General features: G+C 47.5%; 2 protein-coding genes across 3 annotated transcripts in view; one reads left to right on the forward strand and one right to left on the reverse strand.

Moving 5' to 3' along the window:
- The first annotated feature begins 34 nt into the window (after window positions 1-34).
- ACADS (acyl-CoA dehydrogenase short chain) lies at window positions 35-8,499 on the forward strand. The gene is made up of 10 exons (XM_068412636.1): window positions 35-106; window positions 473-636; window positions 2,324-2,473; window positions 2,674-2,785; window positions 3,647-3,798; window positions 4,153-4,323; window positions 5,596-5,733; window positions 6,007-6,102; window positions 6,486-6,542; window positions 7,177-8,499. The coding sequence occupies exons 1-10, from the start codon at window positions 61-63 to the stop codon at window positions 7,327-7,329; spliced, it is 1,239 nt and encodes a 412-aa protein (XP_068268737.1). The 5' UTR covers window positions 35-60; the 3' UTR covers window positions 7,330-8,499.
- A 5,063-nt stretch (window positions 8,500-13,562) lies between these two features.
- Window positions 13,563-17,650, reverse strand: part of SPPL3 (signal peptide peptidase like 3) — a 60,015-nt gene continuing 55,927 nt past the window's right edge. For both annotated transcript variants that reach the window (XM_068412499.1, XM_068412497.1), the window contains exons 9-11: window positions 16,725-16,924; window positions 15,559-15,668; window positions 13,563-14,852 (exon numbers count right to left, since the gene is read on the reverse strand). In XM_068412499.1, coding sequence (XP_068268600.1) covers window positions 14,781-14,852; window positions 15,559-15,668; window positions 16,725-16,924 — 382 coding nt within the window. In that variant the 3' untranslated portion in view covers window positions 13,563-14,780. The remainder of the gene's footprint in view (window positions 14,853-15,558; window positions 15,669-16,724; window positions 16,925-17,650) is intronic.

A 17,650-nucleotide genomic window follows, 5' to 3' on the forward strand; every position in this document is an offset into this window, starting at 1 on the left:
CGACCGGCGCGTGCGCAGTCCGCCCGCCGCTCGCGCTGCCCCGAGGCGACGGCAGGCGGGATGGCGGCGGCGGCGTTGGCGGCCCGCGGCGGCGGGGCGCCCAGGGGTGAGGGCACCGGGATCGGCCTCGCTCCGCCGCGTCTGCGAGGGGGGCGGCGGGGCGCGGCGGGGCGGTGGGGAGGGGCCGCGGCCTGCGCGGGTGGCGGTGCCCCGGTGTCCTTCAGGGCCTGAGCGGGTTCCCTCAGGCGCGGCGGGGCGGTGCCGCCCTTGGGCTGAGCCCCCGGCCCCGGCCCGCTGGGCTCCGGCTGCGGATCGCGCGGCCCCGGTGCCGAGGGAAAAGCGTCCCTCCGGGGAGGCCCGCAGCCGCCTTGCGTGAGTCCCGCCTGGGGCCGGGCCCTCCTGGGTCGGTTTCAGCCCCCTCCGCCGGCCGTCAAGGGAAGCAACGGCGCTTAATTCCTTCCCTGGCTTTCAGCGCTGGCCTTGGGGTGCCTCCGCCGGCTGCACACGGTGTACCAGACCGTGGAGCTGCCAGAAACCCACCAGATGCTGCGTCAGACGTGCCGGGACTTCGCCGAAAAGGAGCTGATGCCTCTCGCAGCTCAGCTGGACAAGGAGCACCGCTTCCCGGCCGAGCAGGTGCGTGCTGCTCCCGCCGGCAGCGGGCCCGAGGGCCCTGCTCAGAGCCCCGCTTCCCTCTGCTGCTGCGGCAGCACTGCCTGGGCCTGAAGGAGATGTACATTAAGCTCTGGCTTAGCAGAAAATGGAAGTCTAGACCAACTTGGAGAGTGCTTTGAGTGTGGGGGTTGTAATGCCCACTGGATGTTTTGAGCTCCTTACCTTTACTTGCGTTTCTCTGTATCTGGCTTTAGTACCATTGAATTTTCAGTTCTTTGACTGACTTTCCAGTGGGCTGTAATACAGCTGACTTATAAAATCAATTAAGTACTTTTACAAACTGCATATAACCATAAAAATGGTTTATAGTGAGGAAGTGTAGATGACCTCAGTGCATTTCAGATGGTGAAAAGGAGTGATCAGGACATAGGAGATGCATGTTGAACATCCTCTAGGGCTGTGAAGAAATTGAGATTCCAGTCAAACGTGTGACTTCTCTTGTGGAAAGCAGTACAGACACAGCAGTGTATCCTGTGCCCTGTTGAGCAGACTAACTCACCCGTTTCATTGCAATGAAATGCTAAGCTCCAGAGAAAAATATATACTGTTACAGTAGCCAAAACTCTCCAAGCAAGCCCAGTCAGAGGCATGTGAGTTTTGTCATACATCCTTCTTTCTATTAAGGAGTCAGGAAGATAGCCAGGGAAGTCGTACTCACTGTAAGGAACTTCACTGTTCTTGTCTGAGAATTTTACGTGTGATTTTGAGTCTTTTCACTTGAATGTGTAGGGGAAAATTCAAAATGTAAACAGTGTTTATTAAGATAAAGCAACACATAGAACTAGGTGCTGTCTTGTTCATCCTCTGGATTTGATGTGAAGGACTAGTGTTTTGGGTGCCCATACAGGAGGAAAAATGTTTAAAAATTCCTCTTGGCTCCTCTTAAAGCAAGCAGAGGTTGGTAGTACACTTATTTCTGCAATACCAAAAGCTTGACATCTTAAATATAAAAGCAGAGGAAGCTTGTTTTTTTCTCTTGTGTGTTGCTAAACGTTAACAGGAGGAGTGAGATGGTGTTCTGAAGAGCTTATGGTTAAGAAGCCATAAGAAGTCCAGCTGAGGAACTTGAGGTGGAATAATTTGGAATGTGATCAATAATCATATTCTCTGGGAAGCAAGACCTGGCTTTAATGGGAATGAAAAAATCACCTTCTTGCAAACTGTTCTGTGGGTCATTCATTCTGTAAAATTCTTTCCTTGTGCAGTCCTAGGCTGAAGCTCAGCAGACTCAAAGGTAAAGTTCTAATGATTTTTATCAGCTAGATTTCCCATTGAGAGCTTCCAACTGACAGGAGACATGTGAGGGGAGAAGCTTTGGTGGGAGGCTGAGGAAATGCTCGTGGGGTTTTATCTCCCTATTTCACCTTCAGAAGGCTCCCTCCTTCCCGGTACTGAAGAGGGGTCTTTAAATAAGTAAGAGCCTTGTCTTAGGCAGCAGTGACTGTGTACAGCTCTTGCTGAAGTCATCGGGACGTGGGGACACTTCTCAGTTTGTACAGTCAGATTCTCATTTCACCAGGAGTTGTGCACATCTTTTCCTCTGTGTGTATAGCCCTGCTATGACCTGTCTTTATTTCTATGTGTCTGCATGTATTTGCTGGGACACTGGTGGTGCAGAGGATCTTACTGCTGTGTTCCCTACGTGCAGGTGAAGAAGATGGGTGGCTTAGGGCTGCTGGCTATGGACGTGCCAGAGCAGTACAAAGGAGCAGGCCTCGACTACCTGGCCTATTCCATTGCCGTGGAGGAGATCAGCAGGGGCTGTGCATCCACGGGCGTCATTGTCAGCGTCAATAATGTAAGTGTCTCAGGTTGTGTGTCAGGGACAGGCGTGGAACTGAGGCTGGCATCGGGGGGGGTATTGGAGAGGGGTGTAAGGGAGAAATGGGGTCTGTTCCTGTGGTGGGTTCTGGTGTGTTGGAGAACACTTAGATATTGGGGAGTTACTGGATTGCTTGTACCGTCAAGAGGCACTAACTCAGCTCTCAATTCTTAAAGTCTTTGTATTTAGGGCCAATACTCAAGTTTGGCTCCGAAGAACAGAAGCACAAGTGGATTGCTCCCTTCACTGGTGGGGATAAAATTGGCTGTTTTGCCCTTAGTGAACCAGGTGATGTGACTGTTACCATTCCTCTTGCAAAGAATGTAGGGTAGCTTCTTTCCTTAGTCAGGTTTAGGATGGACTTTAGGTCTGTGTCCTGGTTTTGCAGGGATAAAATTTATAGTATCACTTTTCTGTTACATTTTGTTTCAGTTTGTAGCCAGCTGTGGTGATCCAGGCCATTAGCAGTTAAATCCAGGGCAGCTGCCCCAGGCTGGCCCACAGGTGTATTCTGTAACATTAACGTCAGGTTCACTATAAATGGGAAAGCTGCTGGGGATGGGGGGGCCTTTTTGCTCTGCTCTCTTCTCCCTCTTTCTCCTTCTCCTCCCTTCTCAATGGTTGTGATCCCTGGAGGGACTTGCCAGCACTCTATGGGCTGAGTGTAACTTTGTGTCTTTTGAATTAGTATTGATATTGGTTTTCTTATGTTATTAAATCTGTTTAAATTTCAGCCCAGGAGTTTCCCTTCTTTTCCCAATTCCCTTTCTCAGCTGGGGAGGGGTCTTGGGTGATAGAACAACTGGTTATTGTTCAGCCCTGGGTGCGGGCTAAACGGAGACAGTCTGTCAAATTGTAACAGTTTGCAGAAAAGTGGTTTATAGCAATTCTGTGTAAATGAAGTCTCAGTGCCCAAGGTATTAACTGCCATCCCTGTGGTCCATGCTGAAAATGTTGGTGCCCTCTGTGAACAACAGAGCTCTGGAGATGGACACATCTAGACACACTGGCCTTTCCCCTTCCTGTTTGGGTCCTCTGGGAGGGACAGTGCTGACACTGCTGCACTTACAAGAGGAGGCGTGGGCAGGGGTAGGCTTACGCTCCAGGCTGCCACCGATTGCGAGTTGTGTTTGCTGGTGCCTTGCTCAGGAAATGGCAGTGATGCCGGTGCGGCATCCACGGTGGCACGCCTGGACGGTGACGAGTGGGTTCTGAATGGCACCAAGGCCTGGATCACCAACGCCTGGGACGCCTCAGCCACAGTGGTGTTTGCTACTACGGATAAATCCCTGAAACACAAGGTGCGTTCAGTGGGTCAGTCAGGAAAAGGGGCAGGAGTAAGGGAGTTGTGCAGGAGAAGCACTTTGGAAAGGCTCTGGGGACTCTGTATTTAGAGCTGTGCAGGCATTGAGCAGAGCAGAGGAGGAGCTGATGGTGCTGGTTTTGTTCTGTCTCGGCTCTCCCCTCCCTTCTCCTGTTACCTAGTGTCCTGGTTTGGCCCAAACCAGGCCAATTAGTCTTAAAGAAACCAAGGTCACTGCTAAATTCCTCACTGCTTACATGCAGCTTCTATGAAAAATGTTTGGAGGAAGCCTGTTGACAGCCAGGTAGGTGGGAAGTTGGCACCATTCCTAAGGGTTTGGGTCTTGTTGCAGGGCATTAGCGCGTTCCTGGTTCCCATGCCAACTGCTGGGCTGTCACTGGGGAAGAAAGAAGACAAGCTGGGAATCCGAGCCTCTTCCACTGCCAACCTGATATTTGAGGACTGTCGGATACCCAAGGCCAACCTACTTGGGCAGCTGGGAATGGGCTTCAAAATCGCCATGGTAAGAGCTGCATCGGGGTGCAGCTGTGGGTGTGTAAAGCTCTAGTTCCCAAGCTTGCCATTTTCAAAAGCATTTTCAGACTCCCGGTCACTTTGGTGAGAACTGCCAGCGTAAGTTGTTCTGTGTAACATTAAGCAGTTGACCCCCTCTTGCCAACGTGGGAGAAATCATTCATAGAGCTTGATGAACCATTAGTTCACCATAGATCCTTGGCAGCACTTTTTCTGTAGACTCAATGTAGTGGTTCCCAGGTGAAGGAATGCTGATGCCACTAAGGTGCTGTGTCAGCCGCAGTGGTGTGTTTTAATTTTTCTCCACTCCTAACCCTCTGTTCCTCCAGTTTGTACCCATAGATAAAGGGAAAACATGGCCTTTTCCCTAAATACTTTGGCAGAGGAAAGCTGTCCTGGAGGCCCAGGACAACCTCTGGATAGTGTCTAAAGGTGGATGAAATCTGAGTTACAGCACGTGTGTGACTTCTGAGGAGGAGCCAGGCAGGCCCGGAACAGCGCGTTCCCTGCAGTGACGCACTCCCCCCTTGGAAGTGTTCATTGCTCTCTCTGTTGGGGCAAGAACCCATTTGTTGGCCTGACTTTTTGAAAAAGGCTGAGCTCCCTGGAGGCCAGCCCATGCCATTATGTCCATAATGAAAAGAACCTGCCAGTCACCAACCATTTTTTTAAGATGTTCAGCTCAGGACTGAGAAGATGAAGCCTTTCTCACTGTGCTGTAAATTCTTCCTGTGCACAGTGAGGCGGGGAAGCAGTTAAAAGCCTTATGAGCAGGTGTTTGAGGTAAGTCAGGTTATTGACTCGATTCACTAGTCATTTTGAAAAATGCTTGCTTCAATGTGTGTACTAATGATGAGGGCAAAGAGGAAAACTGATCAGATTTCCATTTTTTTTTCAGTTGAAGTAAAATCAGCTGCACAGTGAGACGGGGGGGGGTCTAGCTGAAGGGTTCTTTTCAGCCCCCTTCCAGAGCAGATGCTCCTCACTGTGCTGTTTCCCTTATTTTGCACCCCCTTTTTTTTCCCCAGCTAATAAGCAATACCTTTCCTTTCTGCTGTCCTTCTTGTACCCCCCAGCTTTTCTCTGCAGTGCCCAGTACATTTTATAGTTCTCTATTCATGCACAACCAGGAATATTCTGACTTGAGGTCTGATCAGAGGATACTAAGGTTACAGCAGCTTCCCAGCAGGAGCAGAAATGTGAGTTTAGTCTTTTTGATCAAGCACGACTTGACTCAATGTATATTTTGTGTCTTTTGCAGCAAACACTGGATGGAGGAAGGATTGGTATTGCCTCACAGGCTCTTGGAATAGCACAGGCAGCTCTGGACTGTGCTGTGGATTATGCTGAAAAGAGAATGGCCTTTGGGTCGCCCATCACAAAGCTGCAGGCAGTGCAGGTACGAGCTGGGCGGACTGGGCAGTTCCAGCCACTGCTGGTGCTGGTGGAAAGTTCATGTGGGCTCTCAGGCGTGGCTTCGGGCACACAGTGCACTTTGCACTGTCTGGGATAAACAGGGTAATAATTTCTGTTTTCAAATACTGTTAAAACTGATTGGGGGGGGGCCACTCCTTTTCTAGCACTACTGGCTCCAGCAGTGGGAGACTGCCACTCTGTGTCCTTGTGGGGGCAGAGGCTGGCAGCAGCACAAGGGCGGTGTCTGTCGTTGCAGTTTAAGCTGGCGGATATGGCTGTGGCGTTGGAGGGCGCGCGCTTGCTGACCTGGAGAGCCGCGATGCTGAAGGACAACGGGAAGCCCTTCACAAAGGTACTTCCAACCTTACATTTGTCTGGCAGTGACAGCGCGGGGCACAGGCTCAAGGCAAGAAAACCATGGTGTGTACGGCGTCGCTGTGTCCAGCATCGCTGTGTACAGCATCGCTGTGTACAGCATCGCTGTCTTCAGTGCTTGCCCAGCCAGTGCTGTCGGTGTTTAACCCACCAGCAGATCCTGGACTGTGCTATCCCGAGGCAGCCGGCTGAGCTGGGTCCTAGTTTTAGCCAAGGGGAGAGGGGTGGCTGCTGTCAGCTGGCACCAACGATCAGGCCTGTCTCTCTGCACAGCGGGTCTGTGAGCGCCAGCTCCTTGTGCGAGAGAGGTGTTCCTTTTTGTGATAGCTGCACCCTCAGTGATGTTTTCCTTCCCCACAGGAAGCGGCGATGGCCAAGCTGGCTGCATCAGAAGCTGCAACAGCCATCGCTCATCAGGTAACTACTTCAACTGGCATTTCTGATACACAGCATGCTGAAAGGGAGTCTGTGGTGTCGCACAACAAGTGCTTGGGGAAGGTGGGATGGTATTTACTAGGTTTAAAAAAAACCCAAACCAACACACCAACCAAGGCCTATGGCTGAAGCTGGCTAGCACAGCCATCTGCCTGGATGGTGGGGGGCGGAGAGCAGGGATTTCTGCTGGCCTGTGACAGCTGTAATTCAAGTCGTCTTGTGCCTGCTGCTGTCCAGGGCAGTGCCAAAGTTTTGAGCGGGATAAGCAACCTGGGAGGGAGCACAGGTGCACCAGTCAGGACTAGTAGTAAGTTTGCAACATAGTGAGCAAATGGAGCAGGACCTTTAGCATCTGCGTTTATTTTCCCCTGTCCTTAATAGAAGTGTCTTAGCTGAACATGGATCACTAACAAATACCTCTGAAGTGATTCATTCTTTGTCTGGGACATCAGTATTGCTCTTACCCAGCTCACATCCTCTTTATTCCTCTGCAAACAGGCTTCAGCCATCCCCATGTGTGTTCCCTCCCCAGTTAGCTGCTTTTAAGGTGGCTGTGGTCTCTGGAAAATGAATTCCTTGACCCTGCTTCCTTTCTAAGCTGCTGCCTTTGTTTCAGGCCATCCAGATCTTGGGCGGGATGGGCTACGTGACAGAGATGCCAGCAGAACGCCATTACCGTGACGCTCGTATCACAGAGATCTATGAGGGGACCAGCGAGATCCAAAGACTGGTGATAGCAGGTCAATTGCTCAAGGCCTACCGGAGCTGAAGAAGCCGACTAGCGCAAGACACTGCCCCAAAGTGCCTCGTAACGGTGCACAACAGTGATCAAGTCTTGGCCCTCTTGAATGAGGCTAATGATGGAAGTTTTCCTCACAAATGCGTAACTGACCCTCTTGTTAAAATGTGCTCATTCTTCTCTGGACAAAGTACAGTGCGTGGACAGCCGTATCTAGGTTTGTAAGTGATGGCTGTGAGTGCAGGAGGGAGGAGGCACCCTGCCCTTGTAGGGGAGAGTAGCTCTGTTCCTAAACCAGAGCATTGTTTTTGGTTTGGTAGCGGCAAAATGACTTTGCTGTTCAGTAAAGTCAGCAGCTCTCCTTGTGCGTGCCCCAGCCCCTGCCTGGTTTGCAAGGATTTGTCACTACGTGGTACGCGATAACCAGTGCTAAAGTTTGAGGCACTTAGAGACACTACACCTGTGCTGTGCTCCAGGCTGCAGGGTACTGCAAGGAATTTCAGGTGTGGGATGCAGCTATGTGTGAACTCCTCATCAGACACAGGCTGTGCTGAGGTAATCCTTGCAGCAGGGCACACAAAGGGCTCTTCGTACAGGCTCTCTACATAAATGTAAAAACAAAGGTCAGGAGAAAACCCTCGATCTTGGCCAGCAGAGCCCAACAGCCTGCTGCTTGCTCAGGCACTTACACATGTAGGTGTAAAAGCAAAGGACAGAAAAGCTGCAGTGCCTGAGACTGATTTTAAAAAACCCACACCACCACACCACAAAACCTCTGCTCCTAACGCTGCTTTTTACTATACCAACAAGTGCTCAATGGGAAAGAAAGTACAAGAAGCGACAGTAACAGCCTTTAAGCGCTGTGTTTTGGGCAAGAGCTAGGAAATGAACAGATGACCTTGAAACCCTTACCAGGAAGCTTCAGCAGTAGCACATGTCCTCAATCAGTTATCTTTGGCAAGAAAGGAACTTGCAGAAGATTGAACAGCCAAAAGAAAAGCTCTAAACTCAGAACAGCTGGAGAGGATTAAGACTGCAGCCAGTATGATCTGTCCCCTTGTCCCAGCGATGAGTACACTAGAGGTAAATGGTTATTTTCTTGTGGTGCCATTTATTTAGATCTGGGTGGAGAGAAAAACGGGAGGATTCTATTGCACATAAGAGAGCAGAGAAGACAAATAAAACCTGATTTTTAGAGGACCACCAGTCCCCACTTTCTTTTTTAATGCAAATGTGAATTCATTTAGCAGATTTTTCTTCCTGTCACGAGACACAGCAAAAACCAGCAGTGCCTGCACGCACCGGTTAGACACTGCTTGGCGGCGCCGCGGGTGTTCACTAGTGCAGCCGTCCCAGCAACACAACTCATCCCTTCGCAGGGCGCTAGAGGGCAACTGCATGTTGGGGCCCAAGTCTTGACTTTCTCTTTCCTGCTCTCACAAACCAGAGGACTGACAGAACCAGAGCCAGGCAGTGAATTCAACAGTACTACTGCTACTGGAAAACCATTCTAATGACTCTGAATGTGTTGTAAACTATGCAGGGCTCCTAGGAGCGAGATACACTTGTCTAGCTTGATTTCAGCCCCTATCACTGCTTTGATGATTGGTGAAGGCTCATTTTGATGAGTGTGTAGGAAGAAGTGATATGATTTTACACTTACTTCTTCTCCTTGCAGCCGCTCAGCTAGAACAGGAGCTGTAGGGCTGCTTGCTGTAAGGCAGTGAGGACTTTGGGAATGCAGTTACGGTTCAGTGCAGTCAGTCATTTACCGACTCTAAATGACTGCAGTGCCTCTTCTCCAGAGCAGAGTGAAACTGCCCCGTACACGCACCGTGGCTGACCTAAGGGGGAGAATAGCGACGAACATCTCAGCTGACAGAGAACACACCTGAAGAGCCTACAAACTAGATGTACCAAATCCCCTGTGGACCTTCTGCAGAGAATATGGGGGGGCAGCATCAAGTATTGGCTGCTCGTGGGGGAGCCCTGCTGTTGCGCCTCTAACCGGAGCCTGCTTTTGGGAACGCCTTGGTCATGCACCACGTGCCTCATTAACAAGCTTCTTGCTAGCTCTGACATCAGTACAACAGCTTACCTGGCTCAACTCCATGCTCAATGCTGAGTGCTGCACCTCTGCCACAGCCTGTATCAAATTACAGAAAGGGTGGAGCTGGTCAGAAATCACTGGTGTAGGGACAGCGTGCCAGCCAGGTTCCTGAGCCTAGAAACATCTTCACATATTCTACTAAGGTTCCCTTTGGCTTTAACGGTGCAAAAAATCACTCAAACAAAAGCTTTCCAATACCTTCCTTGCTGCCACAGGTCCAGAGAGGGATGGGTAACCTATCACACAGCACTGCTCACAGCGGTGCTTTGGGGTAAACAGCACGGTTATGCACAAAGCCTGCCCCAGAGAGAGCAAAGAGCAGGCTTTTCTCAGGAACAAGAAACTAAAAAAGCTTACTCCTCACTGCTGCTGGTTGAGAGGATTTTGGCTGTAATGCACGTGTGTCTGCTCCTCAGGGCTGTTACAGAAGAGAACTGCTGAAAGCGCAGAACACAAACAAGTTTTGCAGCATTAAATAGGGAGCCCTTCCCGAGAGCCGCCCCCAGACAGCCCTAACCTGGCTGGGCGTGGGGAGGGCCAGGCTTGCCTTTGAGAAAAGCATCTCTTTACAGGTGAAGCCAAAAGTTTTTATCAGTTTACAAACTCAGCCAACATGGCAGAGTTGGGGCACTGAGATGGGAAAATCAGGTCATACATAAATTAGAAAGGGGGGGTGGGAGATAAGCCACAGCTACACTTCTCAAGGACAGTGTGGGTTTTGCCCCACACTGCTCCAAGTGTACATGAAACTGGTTACGAGGCAGACTACTGGGAATGAAGCAGGAGGAGCCCCAACTAGCATCCTTAGGAAACATAGTTACTTCGTCCTGTGTCTATAGATTTCATACATTTTACATTGTATATAAAGCTCACAATCCCTTCATGTGAGTTCCCAACAGATGAAAGGAAGAGACAAGCTGTTCTGGGCTGCCACAATTAAATACACACCAGTGAGAAATGAACTCTTCCTGGGGAGCGCAGACATGAGCCACATCCTTGGCCTGTCTCCTACCAAGAAAGAGGAGCTGCCTGGCATCTGGATCCCCTTCTGAAGTATCTCCCTTCCTTGGAGCACAGTGGGATGGGGCTCACACAATTTTGGAAAAAAAATGGAAGCACCATCTCAGTCTCCAAGTTTAAGCAGTGTATAAAATGTTTTACAGGACTCAGCTGAAATTGCTGTAGCATTGCTTTCACATCAGAATAGTCTCCTCTACTTGTCTTTTCTGACAGTGTTATCTGTAAGAAAAATAGGACAAATTATTTTGATTTTAAATTAAATTGTTTTGCCTAAGTTGAGAGCTCTCATTACACACACAGAGACCTGACAACAGCCACACATTTGGAAAGCATGAAAAATACCAAATGTGAAAGACATCTTGAAATAAAAACGCAAAGTGCCTGTAAGGATAACAGGAAGAAGAAATGGAATAGAGATAAGAAAATGTGACAGTGTTGTAACTTGAAAGAAAATGCAGTTTACTACTGTTCAGCTAAAAATTAATTTCAAATTCCACTCACTCACTACTTGTATAAAAAGAGAAACACTTGGGAGCCTTCCCTCCCCTTTGCCCTCCAAGGAAGTCAGTACTAAGTGGGGAAGCCAGCGTGTATTTCCTCATCGCCTCAATGACTTCTTCCCCTTCTCTCTCAGAACATACTGTACTTCCACGCTCAAGACAGGAAACATTCATCTCAGCAAAAGGCTTCTGAATGTCACACGATTGAAACTGCCGCGCTGGCCGCCCCGGCGTGCTCCGGAGCCTCTGCAGGCAGCGCGGTACAGCCCCGCAGCCGGCCCGGGCACGGATCTGACGGCTGCCTGGGTTGCTCCCAACAGGCCAACACAGACACAGAACGACCAGCTTGCATTTCTGATACACTTCACCTGCACTGGCTGGCCAGACAACCCTCAGGTCATTTCCGAACTCATGTTTGCAAGACTAAGGGTGACCTTAGGGAAATTTCAAAATACAAACAGCACAATTTCTAAGCTGACTATTCCCAAAGACACAGCAGAAAACCGACTCCAGAACTGTTAACGGGTCTGTACATTACAGTTCTGGTCCATGTCCTGACAACTTTGCTATAAACATGCTCTAGTCTGTCACTTCTTTGCCAGTATCCTTTTACTTTCCTACAAGAAGGCTTATGTTAGTCAAACAATTATTAAAATATTTTTTCTGACTTTTCAGAAGAAGGGGCTTGGCAATCTCACTGCAGGACTTTGTGTCAAGTAGTTTAAGGAGTTCAACAACATGTTAAACCAGGAAGGCATTAACAACCACACCAGACCCACCAGGGACAGGGATCCCTAGGCCCTTGTCGGCCTCTGGAAATCCAAAGGACCCAAAGCAGCGTGTACAGTTTCATCCTCAGGCTGAGAGACGTGTAGTCGGCCAGAGCGAAGTGGACAAAAGGAGCATCTGCGCGGAGAGGGCCCAGCAGCTGAGTAGCGAGGTAGGAATCTCTTTGTAATCCCCTGAATGCTGAGGTTGTTCCAGACAGGAGAGCTGTGGGACAAAGCTGTACAGCTTTAGCGTACTCAGAAAACCCAAGAGAATGCTCTTCCCTCTGCCAACGCAATAGCTTTGTATTTAGAACAGTTACGCTTCAGTTAACCTCTGCAAAGCACCAAAACCCTGTTCCTGCAGGTGGTGGCTGCTGTTCCAAACCCCTTTCAGTCCAGTTTTGCTCACCTGGCAGGTACAGGCTTCTGCCGGGGACGCAGGGCAGTCAGCTCAGGGCAGCGGGCACTACCTGTGGGCTCAGAAACAAAGTGTTGCAGTTACAGCTTAGTCTCTTACCTCAATGAAAGTCACGAGGTTGCACAGTGTGCGGGAGGGCAATACAGCTTAAAAGCAAGGCCCAGATTTTTCTGGAAAGCTAAATTGATTATCATTAAGCATTTGTCTATTAGCACTTCTAGAACTTTTTCCAGAATCCTTTTTAATTGTAGAAGATCATTCATAGGCACGCTTTCCCAGCAGGGACTAAACAATGCTGCTGCAAAACAGAGAAAGACCTTATATTTTAATTCCAAAGGCAGGAGGGAACTGCTGAGAAGCTGAAAGCACCCGAGATGTGCATTACTGTCGGGTGGAAGGGCTGGGAAGGTAAAGCAGTAGCAGACTGGATCTAAAGATGCTATTCCACTGCTTGGAACCTCTGGGGGGAAAAAAAAAAAAAAAAAAAAAAAGTGTCTTTTTTCTTTCTCTCAATACCCTCCTCAGTATTTTATTCACCCTAAGTTGGAAGCATGTAGCTGACAATGGATGCTTTTCTTTTGTCCCAAGCTGACTGCAAGTCTGGGACCTAACACCTGCTGTGAACAGAAAAGGCAGATTTTTAATTAAAAACTATTTACTTCATTAAAAAGTGACAGTTACCTAACAATGGGCATTGCAGGCACATGCTAGAGGAAACACTTTCAACTAAGTGAGAGATATGAACTGGGGGGGGGGGGGGGTAATTAAATAAAGTCACAACATCCCCCCCCGGCCACACCCCGCCATGCACTTGATAGATCTTGGAGTCCCCACCCCCCAAAGGGCTGTGCTGCTTCTTACTGTTTCTTCAGAGGTTTCCCTGTCCCCGAGATGTGGCACGGCCAGCGCAGAGGCCGTCAGCCCCCTCAGCCTGCGAGCAGCGACAGACCTGCCCAAGAACAGAGGAAGGCGTTATTTCATGACAGAGCACACACGTGGCTGGACAAAATGTTCTGCTGCGCCAAATACGCTCTGACAGAGCAGGAAGGCTCCGACGTGTCACTGACGCTTCCTTACCTGGTGCGACGGAACTGTACCCCGAAGGAACGTTACTGTTCAGTCAGGTCCGTTCTTCAACATTGCTGTTTTCCTTCCAGTCAGCTAACAGTTACCAGCACCTATCCCACTAACAAGAGCTATCACCTTTCAGGAGAGTGCCCCAGACCCAACCTGGCAAAGTATTTTAAAGGACAACAGTTCTAGTTACCTCTGGGAAGCCTTTCAGTCAAAAAACAGCAGAACTGGAACTGCTGGTTTAAAATAAAATAAAGAAAATCCACATTTTAACAGGCTACAGGTACAAAACAGTCAACACACAAACTCCGACCAGTCACAACAGCAAAGGACAGTTTTCTTTTTCTTTTTTTCCTTTTTTTTTTTTTTTCTTTAAGGGGCAGGGGCATGGAAAAAATACAGCACACTAATGAAACAAAATGCAAAAAATACAAAAAAATAGAAAATAGAAAAAATGTATTTACAAGTGATACATTACTATGATCAGAAAGCACAAAGACAATTGCTGCTATAATACATGCACTGGGTCAAGAAGGAACTACTAAAAACCTGCAAGGGAGCTGTTTGTAAAAAAAGAAAATTAAAAAAAGGAAAAAAAAAAAAAGAAAAAGACACCTCCCCACCCCCTCCCCCCTCAAACGAACAGGGTTGGGTTTGAACTTTTTTCTTCCCTAGTTTGCTACATTGATCAAAATCAAATATCCCCCAAAGTCCATGAGTACAATCAGTACAAATACTACACTTGGGTTTAAACTGCAGGTTCAGGTGTAGGAGGGGGGAAAGAAACAGCAGCTCATTGTAGATCCATATACAAGAAAGCCATAGTAAACTGCTCTACATGCTAAAAATTACAGCAAGCCCCTGTCTGCTACATAGCATGATTTTAGCAGGTTTTCCTTTTTATTTATTCATATATATATCTATATGTGTGTATATATATATGTATAAAAATCGTGCCCTTTTTCACTGCAACATGACATCTGGGTGGAAATGTAACTTGTTACAACAAATTTTTATATGTATACTGCAAGAAGTCACTCAATGTCTGTGGATTTAATAAGTAACCTCACACCACAGGAAATATTTAATAAATCAAAAAAAACCCAATATTGTGACAGAAGACCTTCTGTCTCAGTTCTTTCCCAAACTGAAGTCCAGCAGGAAACTGGTCCCAATGTCCATGAGGGGTTCTCTGAAGGAGCTTCAGTTTGCTTAACCGTTTTTTCTTTTAGTGTTCACAAGTTCTTGAACGACTCCAAGCCGTTTTCAGTTTCAAGTCTGTCTCTTCCTCTCTCACAAAGGTAATAGTCTGGTACGAATCCATCCGAGTGAGGAAAAGAGGAAAGTGGCTGCAGTTGCACAAAGGGTCCCCAATTCCACATCTGCAGGGAGACACGGAGTCACACGGAGCTCCAGGATCTTCGCTTTTTTTTGTTCTTTTCCTCCTTTTAAGACAAAGTCCTTTCATACAAGTCCCGTAACTGGTACCTTCCCCAGTACCAGCCAGTCCAGCTTGAGGAGACGACAAAGCCACAAGTTAAAGTGAAAAGGACCAAGGCAGAAGTTCAGGTCACTTTCTCTCTGTTCCATCATACTTCCAGGAAACGGGAGCTGCTGGACTTGGAGTGGAAAGGCTCAGACCACATGCGACGTAGATCGCCCTAGGCAGGAAAACAGCGGAAGGACCGTGCCCTCAGAAACTTGAAAGTCCATTTAGAATTCAGATTTTCAAATGCATATATAATTGCAAGCATGTCTTAAAGCAAATCTATTCTTCACCTGTTTTTCAAATTACAATAAAGACAGTAAAAAAAAAAAAATCCTTTCCCTGTCAGGCCAGAATATCCTATTTTGGCAGCAGATCTACCACAAACGGGTTTCTGATGGGAAGGAAATACTTATGCAGGTAGAAAATTCTGCCCTTTCTTACGCTCTGCTCTGCAGAGCGCTAGGTGAGTGTTTCAGCAACAGGAAAGGGCACATTTGAAAATTTCAGTTCAGAACAGGTGACTGGAAAGAGGTAAACAAGGATCTGCCTCTCCAGTCTCTGTTCGACCTTTGTGTGCACATTCCTTCATGACCAGCTGGGCAAGGACAAATTCACTTATTTAATTAAAACAGCACTTAATACTTCAGAATTTAGTTACTTTATAACGTACATAAATTATCTTCTGTTTCAGGCACTCCTCTCTCAGCTGCTCAGTCCTCCAAAATGAGGATTCACCCTGACAGCAGCAGTACCTTAGTTCTGGGCCAGGGCTGTTAAGGACACGCATCATCCTCACGAGAGCTGCTGCCCAGTGCAAGAACACAGAGCCCGTTTCCAGCTGACCCCAGAGCTCCCTGCTGTATGTAATCCTGGCTTACCTTTAAATAGGCCATGGTAAGGAGCGGCAATAAAGTAAATGGTACCAAATAGAGCAGGGCAGGCTGGGCTGCCCGGTGAATACGAGAAGCTACTGTTGCAGTTAATAGACCTGTAAAAGAAAAAAGTGCCTATAAATATCTTTACGTTGCATATGGATGTTCTAATTGTTCCATCCACACATGGCTCCCTTCCCCATCATTTTAAGAGAGAGGCTGTGGAAATGTTACTTATCTGTGCCTTGCTTTCCCTGAATAGAGTTGAAATAAACAAAACGGTGAAAAATTATTCTATTTTAATATTGGGCTGTGTTGAGCCACTTGCTCCAGTTTTGAATCTCAAAGACTAAACTAAGAATAACTCAAACAAAGCACAACAAAAGGTGAAGGGGAGGAAGCTGAATGCACCAGACTGAAGTGCTACTCCAGTGCTGGTACCTCTTGAGACTGTCAGTCTGAGGCCCCCAGCCTGAGAAACGGGCGCTGAGAGGAAGGATTGTACACGCCAGGAATGATTTTCCTGGCTGGCTGCCCAAATAGGAGGAAAGAGGACCAGGGGTAAAAGGAAGGGTAAGAAATGATCTTCCCTTTTCATCCCCCAAAAGACTGCAGGAGGTCAGGGTATGCACACACCTGTCCTGCTTAGGGAAAAATCTTTATGTTGGGGAGGAGAGGGACGGCTCCATCAAGTCATGAACAGCATGAACAGTTGTGACTACTTATGATTTTCTGTATGTACCAAAATGTCACAGGATCATAAGCATTAACGGTGGAATACAACAATGCAGGAATTATCTAATGAGTTACCTAGATGTACTCTTGCACAGCATAATCCACCTAGAAACTTCCATATTTTTCCCATAACCCAGGTGTGAGCTACACCACCTTCTATGCTAGTAAAGCAAAGTATAAAAAGTTGCTAACAAAAATACACTGATAGTCTCTTTCATCCTCTAAATAAAATACAACAACAAAATGTTAAAAAGAAGACTGTAGAAGGGTTTTCCTCCCTAGACCATGCCAATGAAACCCAAAGAGAGGAGGATTAAAAAAGAACATAACCAAGCGTTCTCTCAAAGCCTCTTTACACTTGCTTTCATCATCTTTTAAACCTACGACTATAATCCCCCTTCTGCTCACTAAGCAGCTATCCATATTAAACTACTCACCTACAAAATATCCAATAAGTGTGCAGTGAAAGTAAGAGACCTTCTGCATACGTCCAGAGATGTTCCCTGGTCCTGGGGCACCACAGGAATCGCTGTTGGCTTGCTTTTTGTAGTTATCGTAACGCAGGACAAAGCAGAGCAGAAGACCTGGCATGACAATATCTCCGATCCCCAGCATAGAGAAGTGGCTGCCTGTGGAACTAGAGAGCAATGGAAATGGGTTCATGCCCAAGACACAAAGTGACAAGCTCCAGACTCCTCCACTTTGGTTTTGAGCTTCATTTTGCACATCCCTTCTTTCTGCCAGCAAACTTCTATGTTGTAGGAGCTAAATGCTGGTCACTGAAGAGTTTTTTCCTCGGTGATTTCACCACCACCTCAGCTCAGTTTTAAACATACCCGTTTTGACAGTAATGACATCTTGCTCCAAACCAGTTTATTTCTACCAGTACTGTTTAAGCTGCTTTTGCTCTTAACTCACTCAATGAAACAGATCCATCAACTCTGTAGTCAATCTTCTCTTCATTCCCTTCTAAGCATTCATGGGAGGCACCAGCCTGACCATTTTATCAAACTCTTTGATTAACGTCGATAGACACTGCACCTTCATTAGCAGGCACATAGATCACCTCTAATACAAGGCAGTAAGTCAATTTATGGACTTCTCAGATCTTTGGCCTCATTCAGACAAAACACACAGAAAACTATAGTCTCACCAGATTCTCAGAAAAGAGCCAATTGTGAAATAGATTAAGAACTAAAATTGCCCATTATCTTAAATCCAAGATATTTTTCATGAAAACGAAGCCAAATTAAGTTATCACAAAGTTGACAAAATGAACAATTTTGTTTTTATCATTGCAGACAATCAACACCTGATCTCAGCAATTTCAGCATCCCAACATCTAAAGAAACAAAAATAGGTA

This window comes from Nyctibius grandis, chromosome 14 (assembly GCF_013368605.1).
Source record: "Nyctibius grandis isolate bNycGra1 chromosome 14, bNycGra1.pri, whole genome shotgun sequence".
Classification (NCBI taxonomy): Eukaryota; Metazoa; Chordata; class Aves; order Nyctibiiformes; family Nyctibiidae; genus Nyctibius; species Nyctibius grandis.